The sequence below is a fragment of the Sphaerodactylus townsendi genome, linkage group LG08 (assembly GCF_021028975.2).
Source record: "Sphaerodactylus townsendi isolate TG3544 linkage group LG08, MPM_Stown_v2.3, whole genome shotgun sequence".
Taxonomy (NCBI): Eukaryota; Metazoa; Chordata; class Lepidosauria; order Squamata; family Sphaerodactylidae; genus Sphaerodactylus; species Sphaerodactylus townsendi.
In genome coordinates this window covers 11103915-11123548 of record NC_059432.1, presented here as the reverse complement: position 1 = coordinate 11123548, position 19634 = coordinate 11103915, and the positions used below count along the sequence as shown (strand labels likewise).

At 45.2% G+C, this 19634-nt stretch overlaps 1 protein-coding gene across 1 annotated transcript; it reads right to left on the bottom strand.

Annotated features, from left to right (window-relative positions):
- Positions 1 to 4641: 4641 nt before the first annotated feature.
- Positions 4642 to 18825, bottom strand: LOC125438410 (pulmonary surfactant-associated protein D-like). The gene is made up of 5 exons (XM_048506856.1): positions 18771 to 18825; positions 14525 to 14641; positions 10302 to 10427; positions 8919 to 9002; positions 4642 to 5018 (listed from the first exon to the last, which is right to left on the bottom strand). The coding sequence occupies exons 1-5, from the start codon at positions 18823 to 18825 to the stop codon at positions 4642 to 4644; spliced, it is 759 nt and encodes a 252-aa protein (XP_048362813.1).
- Positions 18826 to 19634: the final 809 nt, after the last annotated feature.

Here is a 19634-nt window from a genome sequence, read left to right as displayed (position 1 = left end):
GGAACCATAATGCAACGGTGTATATTTAACGAGTTGCGTAACCCAAAATATCCAAAGTATAAGATGCACAAATTAAATCTGCATCGGGAAATTTAAAAAATGGAATATGGGATGACCCAGGTTTAATCTAAACCAGGATTGCTTACCGGTATGAAATATATTGCAATGATCTGAAAAGGAGGAAGACCAGCCAACAAAGCCAATAGATCAAGAAAAACAATAGGAAACAAATCGCTCAGGCAGGAGTCAAAAATGTATAGTTGTGCAAAACACAAATGCAAAGTTGTGAAAAACACAACATGCAAAACAACAAGAAACCAGCCTTTTTTGCTCTTTGTACCTTGTCCCCAGTATTGCAAACAGACCTACCACCTGATTAGGAGGCTAATCTTTCTGGGAATTTTGTCTTAGTGACAAGAAAGCCATACACTTTCCCCAGAACTTTGGATAATTATTTATTAGACCAGTGGAAGTTGTTTGAGGTAAGTTTCATTTTCCACGGTATGTGGACATCTTCCAGCATGGTGCAGTGGTTAAGAGCTCTAATCTGGAGAACCGAGTTTGATTCCCCACTCCTCCACCTGAGTGGCAAAGTCTTATCTGGTGAACCAGATGTATTTCTGAACTCCTATATTCCTGCTGGGCGACCTTGGGCTAGTCAGTTTTTCTGAACTCTTTCAGCCTCACCTAATGTCAGATCCATGCCTGTCAGTGCTTAGATGTCTTGCTGTGTGGGGATTGCAAATGTTTCCTGTAAATGCTTTCCGGTTTCCCTCTCCCCTCCCTGGCAATTCCCTGGCGCCAGCCCTCCTGTGGGAAGGTGTGAACGTTCCCAGGTTTCTTGAAGCTCTGTAGTGCAAATGTTATGCTCTCTGTGAAACACATTTGGTGGGAATCAAAATGGGGGGGGGGAATTGAAGGATATAATCGCTGTATCTAAGCGGGAGAGCTTAGATTCAGCTTTCTCTGTTGCTCTATGCATTGTAGAAATAAACTGCTTTAGGACTCTCCTACGGTCTCTGTTATTTCCACGTTCGAGAGCCTGACACCTAATTCACAAGGTGTCTGTTGTGGGGGGAGGAAGAGAAAGGAGCGTGTAAGCTACTTTGAGTCTCCTTGCAGGAGAGAAAAGTGGGGTATAAATCCAAACTCCTCCTCCTCCTCCTCCTCCTCCTCCTCCTGCTGCTGCTGCTGTTGGGCCACTATGACCTGTGGTTAATCAAGTTTAGAAAAACCATTAACCAACACTGAAAAAATTGTTTACTGGAAACAGAAAATGGATGCATGTGACTCAAAGAGAACTGTACCGCATCCAGCTCACTAAAAAACTACCACGACTGTCCCTGGTACTTTCTGCACAAATCTCCTAAAACGTTTATGCAGTGTTTTCAATCCCTCCCTTTTGTTTGCAGTATGCCCCTTGAAATGATTTCCCCCATATTTTTTAAAAAATTCTGTGTTGATGCTTCAATACTTCTCAGACTTGTGCTGCATTCTCTACTCCTCATATATTTGATGCTTTGAAGATTGCCCCCCCTTCAAATAAAAGAACAAACAGAGAAACACTGCAAATAAAAAGGCGAGGAGGAAGTGAGTGAGCTTAGAAAATGGAGCCCAGGAAAATGTTCAGGGAAGCAGAGAAGAAGGGTAAACATAGTCAATAGATCGCATAGGAACTGAAGCCTTTTTTTGAGGATAGGGGCACCGGACTTTCAAGGTGGCTCCAGGAGGCCCTCCTACTAATAGCATCCAGGCTTGGTGAACTTTGCTTCTTCAATTTTATGGGCCCCCAAAAGACTTATTTTGTTTCCCTGCTCCTACACATGAAGCCTGCTGGCTGAGTTATCTCAGAACTCTCTCAACCCCCCCTCCCTACCCCCAGAAGGAAAGTTCACCAAGACTGGGTGCTATTATCAGGAGGGCCTCCTGGAGCCACCTTGAAAGTCTGGTGCCTCTATCTTCAAAAATGTGCAGAAATTCCCCATTGGGTACAATGGTGCCAAGGCACTGCAGAGCAGAGAATCTGGGCAAATTTATTGGGGTGCATTTTTTAAACCTACTGGCACCAAAATTTCAGGGTCTCATCCATGATGATACCACATGAGTTTGGTGAACTTTGGTTCAGGGGGTCCAAAGTTATCTCCCATGTGTCAGCTCCCATTGGAAACAATGGAGGATGGGGCACCCATTTTGGGGGTTCATAACTTTGGACCCCCTGAACCAAACTTCACCAAACTTGGGTGACATCATCAGGAGAGTCTCCGGATGAGATTCCAAAATTCTGGTGCTGCTAGATTTGAAAATGTGCCCCCTGCAGGCTGTGAAAAAAACACCTTGCATCCGGATTTGTTCATATTCAGGCAGGACATATTCAGCCGATTTTGACCCGAATATGCCCAAATGCACCCAGATTACCATCTAATCAGTTTTCCTGGGATCTGTTTCAATTTCTGACCTCTGAGGATGTGGACAAATTGCTTGTGGGAATCACTACCTGAACCCTGTACCCTAGAAGAGGGTTGGTCAGATGAGTCCTGCAGGAGGTTAATGTATTGCTGATAAGTGGAGTGGCACCCTCAGCCTTGAAAATGACAGTGATCCACCCCCGGCGAAGTGGCCCTCCTTGGACCCAGAGGCAATGTTCAACTATAGGTCAGAGGCAAGATCCTGGAAAAAGTAGTTGTGGGTCAACTGTGGCCATACTGGGAAGAAATGGATTATCTAAATCCATGTCAATCTAGTTTAGGGAAAAGGTTAAGCACCGAAACTACCTTAGTCGCCGTGACGAATGACCTCGTCAGGGAGAGAGACAGGGGACATGTGTTCCTCTTGGTTCTCCTTGACCTCCAGCGACTTTTAATACCATTGACTATGGTATCTGGCTGGACCACCTCTGAGGGATGGGAGTGGGAGGCACGGTCTTACAGTGGTTCTCCTCCTCCCCCCAGAGTGTTATCATGTGGGGTGAGAGCTCAGAGCCCTGGGAGCTACCCTGAGGTGTTCCCCAGGGCCCAGGGCCCAGTGCTGTCCCTTGTACTATTCAATATTTATGTGAAGCCACTGGGGGAGGTCATCAGGAGGTTCATGGGGGTTGCTATTGATATGCTGATGCCACCAGCTGTTCCTCGTGATTCTGTCTTCATCTGGTGAGGCAATGCAGGTGATGGAGTGATGCTTGAAGATTGTCATGGACGGGACGTGGGTGAATTGATTGAAATTGAATCATAACAGCGATACTATTTGTGCTGAATTCTAAAATCCAGTCCATAGAGGGTCATCTTCACCTGGACAGGGTAATGTTGCCCAAAAAGATCTGGGTGAGAGAGATTTGGGGGTCCTCCTGGACATGTAGTTGTCTATGTGAAGGTGGCAGCTCTGGCTGCGGGACCTACCAACATCTCTGGCTGGTTCACCAGCTCCACCTATTTCTGGACTAAAAAGCCCTGGCCACAGTTGTCTAAGCTCTGGTAACCTCCCAGTTGGACTACTGTAATGCACTATATGTGGGGGCTGCCCTTGAAGACAGTCTGGGAGCTGGTGCAGGTTGCTGCATCTCAACAGTTAACACCCCAGGTTGTGAGCATATGATTCCAGTACTGAAGGATCTGAATTGGCTTCCAGTTTGCTACCAAGTTCAATTTAAGATGCTGATTATCACCTATAAAGTCCCAAATGGTCAGAGTCCAAACTACCTGAAGGAGCACCTTCTGAAGACCAGCCCAGGTGCTGAGGTCACAGGGGGAGGGGCCCTGCTGGCAGTCATTTCCCTCTCTGAGGTGAGGAGGGTGGGGACTGCACAGAGGGATTTCTCTGTGACAAAGGCAGAGCAAGGGGAAATCACTCCCGTGGCTCATGCATGCCCTGCATCCCAGCTGCGGCGTCGCCTGCCTCGTCCCTTCAACAGCCCGACCATACCTTCTCGATCCAGGGTGCTTCTCGATCCAGGGTGTTGTGCCCCCTGTCCCATGGGCACTACGCCACTGCTCTGTGATAACCCCAACTTTGTAGAATATCCTCCCATTAGAGGTCCAGCAGGTATCAATGTTATACATCTTTCAGCACCTGGTTAAGATCTCTATTTTCACCCAGGCATTTTTGAAATTTGCCCTCCATCTGCACCTGGGGGAGTTAGGGAGGATCATGGCATATTGGTTTTGATTGTTTTTAGGTACATTTTAAAGAAATATTTTAAATGTTTATGATGATATTTTTATTGTAGTGTTTGATGTATTGCTATATTGTGTAACCTACCCTGGGATGTATCTGAAAGGCAGGATAGAAATCTACTAAACAAACGAACGTATGAAAACTCAAAGAGCCAGATTGCTCAGTTATATCTGGGGCTGTGGTGACTGTGAGGTAAAAGGGAGTCCTTTGTTCGGAGTAAAATGGCTGTTTTTTTCCTTAAACAGAAATAGAAGTTTATTCAGAGGTATAAAATGTCAGCGTTGTTCAAAAGTGTTTTTTGGTTGGCAGGTGGATTTTTTACTCTCCTTTCCTAATTTTTCCCTCACAAAGGCACAACTTTCTTCACTTGCCACTTAGTAACAACTTCCACATGAAGAAGGACACAGGGCATTTATACACTTGTGTGGTCTGCTTCGCATGGGACCTAAAGTGATATTTCCCAGGGTAAGCAGGTCAGAATTCACAAATGATCAGACCTCTCTGGTCACAGCTGTAATTATCCCACTCGGCATTTTCGGGTACGACAGCAACGCAATCCTTACGGCTGCCGTTCTTCTGGGGCTCACTGTTTTTCCAGTTTGTGTACCTTACTGGCTCTCCATTTTCATAAACCAAATGGTTCTGTGTCGGGATGTAATTCATGTTGAGAAAAGCAAACTTAGACTCTCTTCTTGCTAATGCCAGAACTGCAGCGTTCTCATCGGCATCCATGGGGCAGGCCAGGGCCCCTCCAGCTTTCGCACACCGGGCTTTGCCATTTGTGAAAGTGTCATGCTGGTGGGTGGAAATGAAAGTCTTCTGTCCGGCCGTCAACCCCTGCAGTAGCACCACTGGATCCAGAAAGGAGAAGTAGGGAGAATTGTTAATGTCCCCTAAAGAAAGACCCCTGAAATTCATCTCTCCCATGTGGTCTTATCATTTGTAGTCAACTGAACACAGAGCAAATAATCCTGGCTGTGTAATAATAACAGCTGTAAACTGGTATAAATGGGTATTTCAATCATATGAGTAAACACAGTGAAAACAGATGTGGCAAAATTTTCCCAATAAAGAATCTAAGGCTCATTCCGCACATGCAGAATAATGCACTTTCAAACTGCTTTCAGTGCTCTTTGAAGCTGTGCGGAATAGCATAATCCACTTGCAAACAGTTGTGAAAGTGGTTTGAAAATGCATTATTTTGCGTGTGCGGAAGGGGCCTAAGAGTAAGTAGGGAAAGTGCAGTACACTGGAGTGCATTGTATAATAATAAGAGTATCAAATCCAAGAGAATCCAGAATGATTTCCCAGGTATTTACTTGCTTCCATGGAATAAATGTCCACTTCCTCAGCATGTGTGTATCACTATGCCCCTTGCTATTCCTGGAACCATCTTATGGCAACAGTTTGCCAATTTGTATCCCATTCCTCACCAGCTAACTGACATGCCAACCAGCTCTAAGCACTTGGGTTTTTACATAGTCTGACACACATAAACTATTAAAAAAAACCTTAGCTTCAATATTTTGAAATTTCAGGCTTTTGTATATGACATGGTTTACATTCATCCCAACCATTCTGACATTTAGCAGCTTTTTGTGCTATCCCAATGCTGACTGGATTAAGGGTACAAATGAACATAATACCCAATTATGCAAGGATCATTTACTTTGGGACTCTTTTCTTCACAGTGGGCTTGCAGAGAGCTCTCCTCATGTTTCTCTGTTTACATGTGAGGAGGTAGCCCAGGCCCTACCCTGCAGCTACTTGCTGAAGTCTCAACCAGTTTCTCCTTGTGCTGCTTCCCTCAACTCCACCCATCAACAGCTTTAAAGGCACAGACCTCACTGATATTCTCCTTCCCTCCCTTCCCCCTTTCTTTCTCACTGCTGCTGCAACTGAGAGGCTTGTTTTTTTAAAATAGAAGCTTCTCTGAAAGAACATTTTAAAAATGCCTTCCCAGTCATCAAGGAGGTCAGAGGCAGAGCGGGGGAGGAGGGATGGAGTCAGAAAGAGACCCTGCTTGAGCTGTTCCTTTGCAAAATCGAACTCTCTGTGATTACTATATATCGGTACAAGCATTTAGAGAAGCAGGCAGGAGTCAGCAACAGGGAGGAGGGTGAGGGGGAAGCATGCAAAGCAGTGCAAGGGAGAGACGTGTGGGACTAGACGAGCTAGTTGTGGGTGGAGGGAAGATGTCTGGGGCAAAGCTGGGTGTCCGGGAGTGGCCATGTCCCCAGCGCCCAGACTCAGCACAGCAGGCAGGGCAAGGGTTGGGAAAGGGAGAGACAGCAGGATAACAACCGACAGAGTAAAAGCCAGCAGAGTGAGAGTTGGCAGGGAGGGGCCTCTCACAGCTGAACTGGCTGTGAGAGAGAGTGATGAGCTGCAGCTGGGCCAAGAAGAGAACAAGATGAAAGGAGAAGGGAAATGGGCCTCTGGAGCTGCCGCTGCAGCAGGGACTGGGGAGGGCGTTGACAGGGGAAGGGAGTGGAAGAGAGGCAAGGAGCTTAGAAGGGGCTGCTGCCCAGCGCTGTGGGGGAACAGGCTGGGGAACCTCAGGTTTCACACCAGCTGCACACCCACCCCACCTTTGTGAAGCATAACAGGGTGGGGCAAGGAAGCCAGAGAAAGGGAGAAACAATCAGAGGGCTCTCTTCTGTGAGGCAACATAGAGAGTGAGAGGGAGAGGGGTCAGGCAAGCCGGTTGCTCTGACAAACAGCACCGGGACCCCAGGCCAGGGTACGGGAGGAGGGTACAAGGCGTGTCCTAACGCAAGGCGCCCTGTGGGCAAGACAGTTCCTTGGCCCTCAAGGCCAAGCTAATGTAACATCGTCTGGGGAGTCCAACCCCCAGGTCAGGGAAGGTGGGTCGGTACAGCCACCTGCGGGGCCGGGGCAACTAGGGGAAATGCCACACTGGGCTCACTCACAAATCTGCCTGCTCTGGCTCTGAAACAAAATTAAATTGGTGCTAGAAGTGGTCTTGCTTGCTGTGGAGAGAATAGAAAGAGAAAACAGCGCTTGAGGAAATATGTTAATACAAGAAATATTGTGGAGATGTGCATTTGTCCCATTGTGCAGATGATGCCTTGTGTGTAATCAGCCATTCTATGTATCATCCACACCAACCACCTACAATGCATAATTGCCCCACAATGAATAGCTTCCCTGCAGCTAGCGACATCATGTGACATGGGTTGTAGACTAGGAATGAAGCTCGGGATGGGCTTTCGTGATTCTGCCCTCATGGTAAAGCTTACTTTTATCCTGGACACCCAAATCAGGATTCATTTCAGAATCCACTGCATCAGACTAAAAGAATTTCCTATGACTGGGGCATTACAGGATTTTGCTGTGGCAGAATTGGTCACGATTGTCCCATTGCATGATACTCTTTAAGCGGACATGACTTTATGCGGAAGACCTGGGTGACAATTTTAAACCACTTTTTAACAATTGGTCTCAGTTGTAAAAATGCTATAATGGTAATGTGTAGAATGTTAGCTAAACACTGTGTTTCTTTTGACCACTGAGGAAGGTGAGCTTTTAAGGGTCAAAAAAGTGTCCCCTCTCTATTGTAATTGTGATATTGTGTGCCTAAGGCAGACTATTTTGGGACTTTTGTAAATGTAGATGAGTTTAATTTGTAATCAATATATGTGTGTGTTTGATACTTAGTACTTTTACTCCCCTTTATTTCTTGACTTACCCCTCCGCACGTGTCTGATGGATTCTCACAACCTCAGGCAATTACCATTTTCTTGTGGAGCTCTTGGGAGAGGGGGACCAGGGGAAAGATTCACAGAGGCCTCATAGATTATAGGATGCAGTGAAGGGGTAGCCATGAGCTTGACTAACTTTAAAGGGGGATTAGACAGATTCATGGAGGAGAGACACCTCAGTGGCTACCTGCCAGAGATACTACAGAGAACCGTCACACCTTGAGGCCATAAAACATCTACATACCAGTTCTACTCATTTTTCCACGTAAAGATCAATACAGTGGAACCTCGGTTTTCATTGCCTTCGGTTTTCATCGATTTTTTCAGTGAAAAATTTGCCTCGGTTTTCATCGATTTGCAGTAAGGTGCAGGGGTTTGTGGACAAAAATCACCCGGACAAAGCTGTTGCAGGCCATGTCTGCAACTTGTTTAATGACAATGTCTTGCCCCATTTCAGACAAATCTTAAAGAGGCATCAGAAACAGACCTCTTTGGACAGCTTTCTGGTGTGACATTGGTCTACTGGTTCTGAAGCTGGTCCTAGTGTTATTGTTTGTTACTGTTACTGTTTTCAGCATTAAACACCATGTTTATTCACCAAAAATGTGTTTTTGGTATGTTTTTTGGAGTGCCTAGAACAAATTAATTGGATATACATTTATTCCTATGGAAAAGTTTGCCTCGGTTTTCATCGGTTTCGATTTTCATCGATTCTTTTTGGACGGATTACCAACGAAAACTGAGGTTCCACTGTATAGAATTGTAACTTCATCTGCCACGTGCGAGGACCCAAGTCGAGCATTTTAAAACATAGACGGTCCAGCGTATGGCGGATGAAGTTACAATTCTACTTAGATCTTTATGTGGAAAAGAGTACAGGTGCTGACATTCGTGGTTCTGTTTGCTGGCCCTCTGAGGAAGCTGTTTGACCACTGTACGAGACAAGATACTACACTGGATGGACCACTGGTGTTCTCATGGCAATAGCAATGTATGTTATCATGGTAACAGCAATGTATGTCTCACCTTGTTTGTAATTGTCAAATTCAGCTCGAAGAGCCTGTAACGTGTTTTCCAGAGCAGCGACTTGACTCTGAACATCATCAGTATCTAAGAGTAAGAAACCATAATTCAAAATCAAGGATTTCCTTTATTGAAAGCAATTTTAATCAGTCATCATGATTCCCCTCCACCCCATTTCTGTGCACATTTATTTTAGTGAACTTCTGTGCAGTGTCCCCCAAGACTGTGCAGTGTCCCAGAGCAACTGTTCATTGACTGGTTTTATTCAACATATTTATTAATCTCCTTTTTGCCTTGCAAAACTCAAGGCGGCTTACGAAATAAATAAAACCACCATTATAAAAATTATGTAAAAGAGCAGAATTTAATATCTCCAATTAGGATGGCCAATAAATAAAACCTCCATTAGTCAAATGCTGATCTAAATAAAGCTGTCCATTTGCTTCTTGAAGATTGAAATGGATGGGACATCGGTGTACCTCTCATGGATGGCATTTCTTTATGGGGCTACCAGTGAAAAGGTCCTCTCACTTTGCCCACTAGGCTGACTTTGAAAAGGCAAAGCAACCACAAAAATCATGGAAATGACAGTCCACGAGAAGAACACAGTAGGACTGATGTTTTTAGAAATAAAGTCACTTAAATTCCAGAACAATGGCCCCTTTCGCACAGACACTTGAAAACATTTTGCAGCAGGAAATAAAACATTTCTTTCATGGAGTTCCATATTGTTTTTCCCCCTAAACTTTTTTTTTAATTTCCAGCTTGGAAATATTTTAAACAAATCCCCTTTTAAAACGATTCTTCAGTTTGAAACATTTGAAGAATGGATTCTGTGTTATGCAAACACTTTAAAACGTTTTCCCCACCTCCTTCCTTCCCCGAACAGCCTATTTGACACCATTTTCTGAGATCACTCTTTCATCCCCCCTCACCTGTTTTTGGAGCACTTCAGAGGGTTTTTGTGATTGGGGAGTTAATCGGCACAGCATCAACTTCAAAAGATGCAGAGAATTGCAGCATGAGACTGCAGAGCATAGAAGCACCAATTTGTCAGTGTCGGGGGGGGGGGAATGCAGGGAAAAACAGAACGTGGTGGCCAAGAATCATTTTGAAAGGACGGCTGTGGGGGAAAAAATGGGTTATTTTTGGGGAGGATCTAAAACTGTTTTTAAAAAATTAAGTGACTTGTTCAGAGCCAGTGTGTTTTAGATTAGGATCTGGGGAACCCCATATCTGCACTCTACTGTCCCAAGTGACCTTGGGCCAATCACAAACTCTTAGCCTTACCTACTTTGTAGGGACAAAATGGGGAAAGGTAGAATGTGATAAACCACTTTGTGTCTGAAGATCTGACTGTCAGTGAGACAGAGGGAGAGGTCTTACCTGCTGGTTCTCCCTTTTGTCCTCTTGGACCTCGAACTCCTGGAAATCCTGGCATGCCCGGAGGGCCTGGTGGGCCTGGGGGTCCAGGCGGTCCAGTGGGACTTGAAATGCCCTTCAATGCGATCACTGTGGTTTGACAAAAAAGAAAGACTGAATTCCTGTGGTGTTTAATTTCATCAAACAGCAACCAAGTGATGGGAATTAAATGATATATTATTTAAAAAACAGAGATGGTTAAAAAAGGGAAATAGAAATTACAACAATTTTTTGAGTTAAATCTTTACAATGGAAGAGACCCAAATACTGAGTGAGATGCCTGCAAAGCATATATGAGTATGTTTTTTTTTTAAAAAAAAATTCAATAGAATGCCATCAACAAGAAACTGGTGCAACAGAAAATGCAAGGTATATTGGATTTGATAAAGGTGGCAAAATTAAGAAAAAGGAAAGAGAATAGATTTATTATGAAATTACGAGGGAAAGGTAATTTAATTTCAGATGAAAAAACAAGTAAGAATGCCTTTTAAAAATGTTATTCAACATTGTTTGGGAGCAATGTGTCAAAGAAAAAGGATACTGAGGAGCACCTAGCTAAACAAGACATACCACAACTTTCCCAAGAACAAAGAGAGGTAATGAATGGCCCAATATCAACCATGGAACTAACAGAGGCCTTGAAGCAAGTAAAGCTGATAAATCACCAGGGCTTTATGGATTACTTGCGTTATATCACAAAACTTTTGCAGATGTATTAATGGAACCTCTTCTTGAAACATTGAATTGAATTTTACCAAAAGGGAAAATTCCAGATTTTGGGGAGAGATGCCAATATATGACCCTTTCTGCACGGGCCATATTGGTACAGCGCCCTGGGGACCCAAAGCAAGCGGCTGTCCCCAGGAAAACCCAGTTCACCTGGCTGACACTCTTGGCTGAAAACGCAGCCCATGGCATTCAACCCTGGCTCCCCCCCCCCTCCCCCAGGGCGGCAAGGTCAGGCCAGCCTCCAAAAACCTCCCTCCTGGAGAGGAGGTTTTTGGAAAACTCTTGCCCATTCCGACAACAGCGGTCGCGAACGGGCACCGCGGGGAACACGCTGTTTCGAGCCCTAATCCCTCTCCCACTCACCAGTCATTGACCCGTCACCCTGCTCGGCCTCTAAGACCCTCCCTTGCTGTCCCTCCGACCCCTGGAGGTCGGAGGAGGCAGTGAAATGGGCGGTCTCAGGAGTGCTCCAGCTTGAGGGCTGTGCACGGTAAGAGTGACGAGGTGAAAGTGGGAGAGAAAGGCTTGGGAAGAGGCGGCTCCATGCGGAGCCGCCTCTCCTGCACTGGCCTCTGCGGGGGCCACTCACACGCTCCTGTGCGAACGGCCCCCACCCCTCCACCGGCAGAATTCCTGCCGGTGCAGGAGCGCCCTTTGGCCAGTGCGGAAAGGGCCTATGATACCCAAAGAGGGCCAAGATTTAACTGATATTAAAAACTATAGACCAATATCACTTTGAAATAGTGATTACAAACAGTTTGCAGCCATTTCGGCAAAAAGGTTAAAAGGCTTTTTAAGAACTTTCATACATGATGATCAAAGTGGTTTCTTGCCAAAAAGACATCTGAGAGACAACCTTAGAACAACACTGAATGCGATGAAGTATTATGAGAAGTATAGTGACAAATACGTAGTCCTGATCTTCCTAGATGCAGAGAAGGCTTTTGACAATATCTCTTGGTGGTTTATGCTTAGGGTTTTAGGAAAAAATATTTGGGAACAATTTTGTGAAGGGTATAGAGGCAATTGATACTAACCAATATGCTAAAATAATTGTAAATGGGAAAATGCCACAAAACCTTTAAGGCCTTACGTGGCCTGGGACCCTTGTATCTTCAGGACTGCACTACCCCATATGTCCCCACTCGGCCTCTGCGTGTTGGTGGTTCCTGGCCCCTCAATGATGCGGCTGGCCTCCACTCGGGCCAGGGCCTTCTCAGCCTTGGCCCCTGCCTGGTGGAATACTCTTCCTCCAGCTGTCCGGGCCCTGCGGGATCTTGGTGAATTCCGCAGGGCCTGTAAGACTGAGTTGTTCCACCAGGCTTTCGGAGTGTCCAGCCGCTGATCAAGGTGCCCCTTCTATTCCTCTGGTTCAGAGTCCCCCTGTCATCTAGGGGACTTATTCTTGTCCTGTTTTCCCCTCTTTGGGAGGGTTTAATTGGGGTTATTGCTGACGCCATTTTTATTGAATCTACCGCTGTGTTTTAAAATTTTAAATTTAAATCTAAATTTTAATTTAATGGGATTTTTGTCCGGGATGGGGCGGTCTAAAAATCTGAAAAATAAATAATAAATAAATAAATAAATATGTGGAATCTGTGTTGTGCACCGCCCAGAGCCCTTCGGGGGTTGGGCGGTATAAAAATCCCATAAATGAATGAATGAATGAATGAATGAATGAATGAATGAATGAATGAATGAATATTTGTGTGTGTGTGTGGGGGAGAGTGGAAATAAAGAACAACCAAGAGAAAGCTCCTTTAGGCTATGGTGACCATCCATGTGCCACAAACATTTTTTTATTCTACCCCAACCCTCAGCCAAAAGGCTTCTTAGGGCACCAATAGCATACATCAGTGCAGGTATAAAAGAGTATTATACAGGTTGAACCTCATCACATTATACTAATTCAATAGTATTAATAGTAATAACAGGGCTTTATTGATTTTATTGAAGACATTTATTAGCTGCCTTTCTACCTAGCAGAACTCAAGGGGGCTTACAATGGAAATACAATAATCATGATAAAAATCACCTGAAAGATCACAATTTAATATCTCCAATTAGGACTGCCAACAAACAAAACCAACATTAGTCAAATGTGGTCCTAAATAAAACTATCTGCTTTTCGGAGGCGAAAATGAGAAGAAGAGTTCAGATTTATACCCTGCCTTTCTCTCCTATAAGGAGACTCAAGGTGGCGTACAAAATCCTTTTCCTTTCCTTTCCCCACCACAGACACCTCTTGAGGTAGGTTTGGCCTAGACAGTTCTGAGAGAACTGTGACTAGCCCAAGGTCACCCAGCAGGTTTTATGTGGAGGAGTGGGGAATCAAACCTGGTTCTCCAGATTAGAGACCACTGCTCTTAACCACTACACCATGCTGGCTCTTTGAGCGGGCCAGATGCATCTCAGATGGGAGAAAGTTGCATAATTACGGGGCTGCCACTGAGAAGGTCCTCTGTCTTTGCCTGCCAGCAATGGAAAGGCACAAAAATACACAATGTAAATATAGTCCACAAGAAGAATATACTAAAAACTGACATATCTAGTGATGAAGCCACCGCCAGAACAATGTGTGTCACATAAAGATCTGGGAGACCCTGTATCTGCTTTGTGCTGTATATGTGTGCAGAATGACCTTGGACCACACACATACACACATTCCCCAGCCTAACCCACTTTGCTGGAGTGTTGCAGGGATGAAATGGGGAAATTGAGAATGTTGTAAACCACTTTGGGTCCTCATTGGGGAGAAAAGTGGAGTAACAATGAAGGAAAGGAAAGGAAGAGGATTGGGAAAACATCAGCATTGGCATGTTAGAAAGGATTCCTTTCTTTCTAGCAGCAGTGGCGTAGTGGCTAAGAGCAGTGGCTAAGAGCAGGTGCACTCTGATCTGGAGGAACCAGGTTTGATTCCCCGCTCTGCCGCTTGAGTTGTAGAGGTTTATCTGGGGAATTCAGATTAGCCTGCGCACTCCCACACACGCCAGCTGGGTGACCTTGGGCTAGTCACAGTTCCTCGGAGCTCTCTCAGCCCCACCTACCTCACAGGGTGTTTGTTGTGAGGGGGGAAGGGCAAGGAGATTGTCAGCCCCTTTGAGTCTCCTGTAGGAGAAAAAGGGGGGATATAAATCCAAACTCTTCTTCTTCTTCTTCTTCTTCTAAAAGAGTTGCAATAAGATGTCAGCTAAAGGTAAACAGGGATGTTTTATCCTGGTGCCTGAACGAGAAAATAGTAAATGCCAAGCAATCTTGAGGGAAGAGGGCCTTCTCGCCACAAGGTCCCACCATTAAAAAATGCTCTGCTTTGAGTAGCTACCCGCCTCAACCTTGTGGGCAGGGACACAGAGAACAAGACTTGAGATAAGGATCTTAACTATCGAGCTGGACAAAATGCCAGAAGATATGATCATCAAAGAGAGAGAGAGAGAGAGAGAGAGAGAGAGAGATCTTACCTCCCGGTTCTCCCTTAGTTCCTTTTTCACCTGGAAGTCCTGGAAGTCCATCTAGGCCTACTAGGCCTGGAAATCCTGGTATTCCAGTTAAACCCGGTTCCCCTTTCAATCCAACACCTAGGGTTTGAAAAAAGAGTGAATTCCTGTGGGGTTTAATTCCACCAAAGAACGAGCAGTCAACGAACAGCTCCATTGTATCATTTCCCATCATGGCACCCTTCATCTGATGATCTTCATCTTCATTTTGTAGATTTCTCCTCCACCTTTCAGCCAAAAGGCTTCTCGGGAGACTGACAGTATAAAAACAGTTCAACTCTGCCAGAATTCAACTCATAAAAGTTCAACCTACCACATTATACTTGGGCCCCTTCTGAACAGGCCAATATACACGGGTGTAGGACACTAAATAACCCACCCCCAAAACGAGGGTTATTTGGAAAATTGCTAAACAAGCAATCTATATATATAAAAAGCTAACAGTGTTTTTGTTGATGATAGTATAACTCAGTAACTGCTGGGCCAATTCCTCTGAAAATTCCCAGCCACTATAGTCAGCCAGGTGAGAGTGTTTTTAGATGGTCACATAACTGAAATTTCACACCTGGCCCAAGTAAAATGCCTTTTTCCTGGTGCTCCCTTGGTTGGAAGGGGACATGCAGCTGCTGCTGATGTGTAACTGTCACCCTTAGAGAATGTTTGTGAAGCCAGCTTACAGGGAATGTTCAGTCAAGAGTGGAGCCCAGATATGAGCAAGTGGAAAGCAGTCAAGCTGAAGACAGTAACCCGAAAGTGGAGAAGTGAAACACACATATATACACAACACACCTGCTATTACACAAGGGAGAGGAAGGGAGGGAGGGAGGGAGGAGGGGTGGCATGCAAGGGAAGAGATGGAGGGGAGAGGAAGTGACGGGCCAGGAGGGAGGCATGCAAGGGAAGAGAAGTGAGAGAGGGAGTGAGAGAGCGTATGCAAAGGGATGGGAGGGAGGCCAGAGCACCCTAGATTCCACATGAATACTGCGGTTACAGCTTAGAAAACCAAGGAGCACACATTACTCAGGAGTAAGCTTCGGTACAGCAACCATGACACACTTTGAATGGCTGCCAGCCCGCCTCAGAGGGAGGTTTTCCTCAGAAGCCAACCCATGTGCCACCCAAACCAAGCAACTTACTCCCCAGGTAAAGAGATCATGACCAATAGCCAGCCTAGATGTGTGTGGAGGGGTGCCTTTCCACATCCCCCCCTGGGAATCTGCGAGGCACACACATCCAATGACATCGTATTACAGTATCCCAGGGCTGCTTTGATGTTTGCATGAGCTTGCGTGCATCGCTGCTTTGGCCTGTGCAATTGATTTGCTGCTACTGTTCCTTTCCCATTTCACCACAATAAGCCACAGCAACGCGTGGCCGGGCCCTGCTAGTCCTTTTCAAAAATGCCAGGTTGCAGCCTCTCCCGAGTGAACGGCCAGGCAGGAAGCGCTTTATTTGCTTCTCTTTTCCTTTTTTAAAAAAATTGCGGCTTGCATCTGTGTAGCTACTCAGGCGCAACTGGTTGTATTGTGGGACATCAGCATGACTGAGGGGGTTCATTTGTGCATGCCTGCGTAGCTATGCATCTGTGGGAAGTAATTAAAAAAATAGCTGCATCTCATGCAAAGGCACGATAGCAACCCCGATTGTTTCCGTGGGCTCCAGATGCAAGTGAATACGACAACAGGCAAAACGGTTCCTTTATCATGACTGTAACCCTTATACATTTGCTGTGCGGAAGAGGCCTAAGTCTACGCTATCTGTAGTAATTACAAGGAACGTTTCATAGCAAAGCGAGGAGCTATAGTGAGGAAGCAAAGATAAATTATCAGCTGTGCCAGATAAAGTGAAAAAGCTGGCTCCACCCAGCCCCATGTATGTTCCTTGTCTCTGGACAAGAACAACCCACAATAATGTGGGAAAGTCCTATAGTTCTCCGGGTGGTGCCTAAGCCATTCTTGCAGAGACTGAATTTGCAGTGCAGAGGCATCCTTTTTAATTTAACAGTGTGATGTAACTGGTAGTTTGAGCAGTCACCCTAAATTCTCATCACCTTGGCTTGTGCTGGAACTGTGGAATATGCTGCCACAGGAGGTGGTGATGGCCACTAACCTGGATAGCTTTAAAAAGGGCTTGGACAGATTTATGGAGGAGAAGTCGATTTATGGCTACCAATCTTGATCCTCTTTGATCTGAGATTGCAAATGCCTTAGACCAGGTGCTCAGGAGCAGCAGCCGCAGAAGGCCATTGCTTTCACCTCCTGCCTGTGAGCTCCCAAAGGCACCTGGTGGGCCACTGCGAGTAGCAGAGTGCTGGACTAGATGGACTCTGGTCTGATCCAGCAGGCTAGTTCTTATGTTCTTATGTTCTTAACAGGGCTGAGAAGCTATTGCACAAAATGTTTTAGTTGCTCTTCATGTTAAAGTCGTTTTAAGCCACTGCCCATTTGGGTAGCCTTTATCGGTGGAAACAATTCTATTCTTGTCATGCGTGTTCAAGTCTCCAAAGACGTGAGATTCAGGATTCTCAGCACCGAATCCAACCTTGCCCGCTCAATGCAGGAAGTTATTTGCTTTATTTATATCCCCCTTTTCTTCCAGATTGGGACCTGACGTGGGTTTTCCAGTTCCTCGTCAGGAGCACTACGTCAGGATGGCTTTCAAGGAAGGGAGGTGTATGAGCAGAATCCAGTGATGGGATTCAGCAGGTTCGCACCACTGTGGCAGAACCGGTTGTTAAAATGGTGCTTGTAAACAACCGGTTGTTAACTTATTTGAATCCCACCACTGGCTGAATCCCCATTTTGCAATAGAACTGAACAACTCAAAAATTCAAAATTGGCACACTGACTCTAAACTAATGAGTTCTTTCTAGGGGAAAGATGACACTGTAGAAGAATGTTAACCCCAGGATGAAATCAAGCTATTGAGAATCGGTATACTGAGGAAGATACCTTCGAAAATGCATTCAGATGCGTGGTGCGATTCTATACAGGATTCTCATTTTTCCATGTACCATCTATGAATGGACTCAAGGCACAGGAGATATCAGCTCGGTTGTGAAGTTCAATTTGGAACATACAAAAAAATGGAGATATAAAATTTCTGTTGGAATTGAACAGTGTGGTCTCATATGGACTTGTGAATGACTGTTTGTCAATACAGCTGGTGAAAATTTGTGTAATTCCATTTTGAAACCATACAAAATATGGACATACTAAGAAAATTTTGGAACTCATTAGTTTAGAGTCACATATGGACCTTGTCATTATATCTTGTACGAAATGATGAAATTGTATTTTGATATGATTTATTGACACTGGCACTTTATATATATATTATGCACTTTAATTTTCTTATTATAGTATATTAGAATAAGGTTAACATTAGTGTAATTGGATTTACATGTGTGCAATATCAGTGAAAAATAACTTTGAGTAAATGTTGCTTTGAATTTTTTGTAAATGATGTCTACATATAAATCCAGGTCAGTGTGCCAATTTTGAATTTTTGAGTTGTTCAGTTCTATTGCATTGTGCTTGGCACACTGTTTTCTATTTTGTGAATCCCCATTTTGTCATGGGTTCCCAACATCAGAGTGGATCAAGACATGATGGTTAAGTCATAAGCAACTCGCAGCAATCCCAGGACGATGGGTTTTCAAGGCAAGAAATGAGTAGAGGTGGGTGGATTCCGTACAGGTCCAAAATGGCTCTCCCCATTTTACTCTTCAAAGCGAAACCAGTCCTGGGCCACTGCGGCGGAACAACTCCGTCTTGCAAGCCCTGCGGAACTCGCCAAGGTCCCGCAGGGCCCGGACAGCTGGAGGAAGAGTGTTCCACCAGGCTGGGGCCAGGGCTGTAAAGGTCCTGGCCCGAGTGGAGGCCAGCCGCATCATGGAGGGGCCAGGGACTGTCAGCAAGTTGGCCTCCACTGAGCGCAGAGGCCTAGTAGGGACATATGGGGTAATGCAGTCCTGAAGGTATGAGGGTCCCAGGCCGCGTAAGGCCTTAAAGGTAAGCACCCCTACCTTGAAGATGATTCGGAACTCAACCGGGAGCCAATGCAGGCGGCATAATACAGGTCGAATATATGTGTACCTTACGCATCACAGGAATAAACATATCAATAGAAACACTTGGGAACTTACGAGATTATTACTACCTGAAAGTGTTTCTATTTATACACATAACATGAATAACACACATGATACCTGGGTCTCCCTTCTCTCCTTTGGCACCTTTGAGTCCTGGATTGCCACATCCCATTTCTGCACATTGGTTTGCTTCGGGTCTGCTTGCTTCAGAAGTCGCTGCGCACCTCAGAGATGTTCCCAGCAGCAGAGCAGCGTAAAGTTGGAGTAGATACATCGCTGAGACCTCATAGAGAAAATGACAAAAGTTATTTTGGAGGTTGCTCAGACACCACTATGTTGTTGTTCTCTGCTCTAGGGGCCTTGCTTCTTATCTGAAGATGGGAATCTCAGTTCTTTTTGACCTACTTTGACCTGGCCCCTCAATGACGCAGCTGGCCTCTACTCGGACCAGGGCCTTTACGGCTCTGGCACCGGCCTGGTGGAACACTCTACCACCAGCTATCCGGGCCCTGCGGGACCTTGGAGAATTCCGCAGGGCCTGTAAAACCGAATTGTTCCACCAGGCCTTCGGAGAGTCCAGCCGCTGATGGTGCCCATGCCCGTGCCCGTGTCCTCCTCTGCTTATAAGGGTCTTTAACACCACTGAGACCCATTGTTCTTCTCTGGGGGGGGGTTGTTTTTGGGTTTATATGTGGGGTTGTGGGCTACTGTTTTAGAATGTAACTGTTTTAAATTGTTATTTTATGATGTTTTATACTGTTCACCGCCCTGAGCCCTGTTGGGATAGGGCGGTATATTAAATCTAATAAATAATAATAATAATAATAATACTTATCAATGTGCTTTCTCCATGTTAACTGAAACCATGGGCTCATCTACATGATAATCTGCAATCAGCGGAAAGCCTTTTCCACACCAAATTGCTTGAACTGTTTCATGAACATTTTCAGGACCCCCCTTTACCCTGATGTATGGGCACAC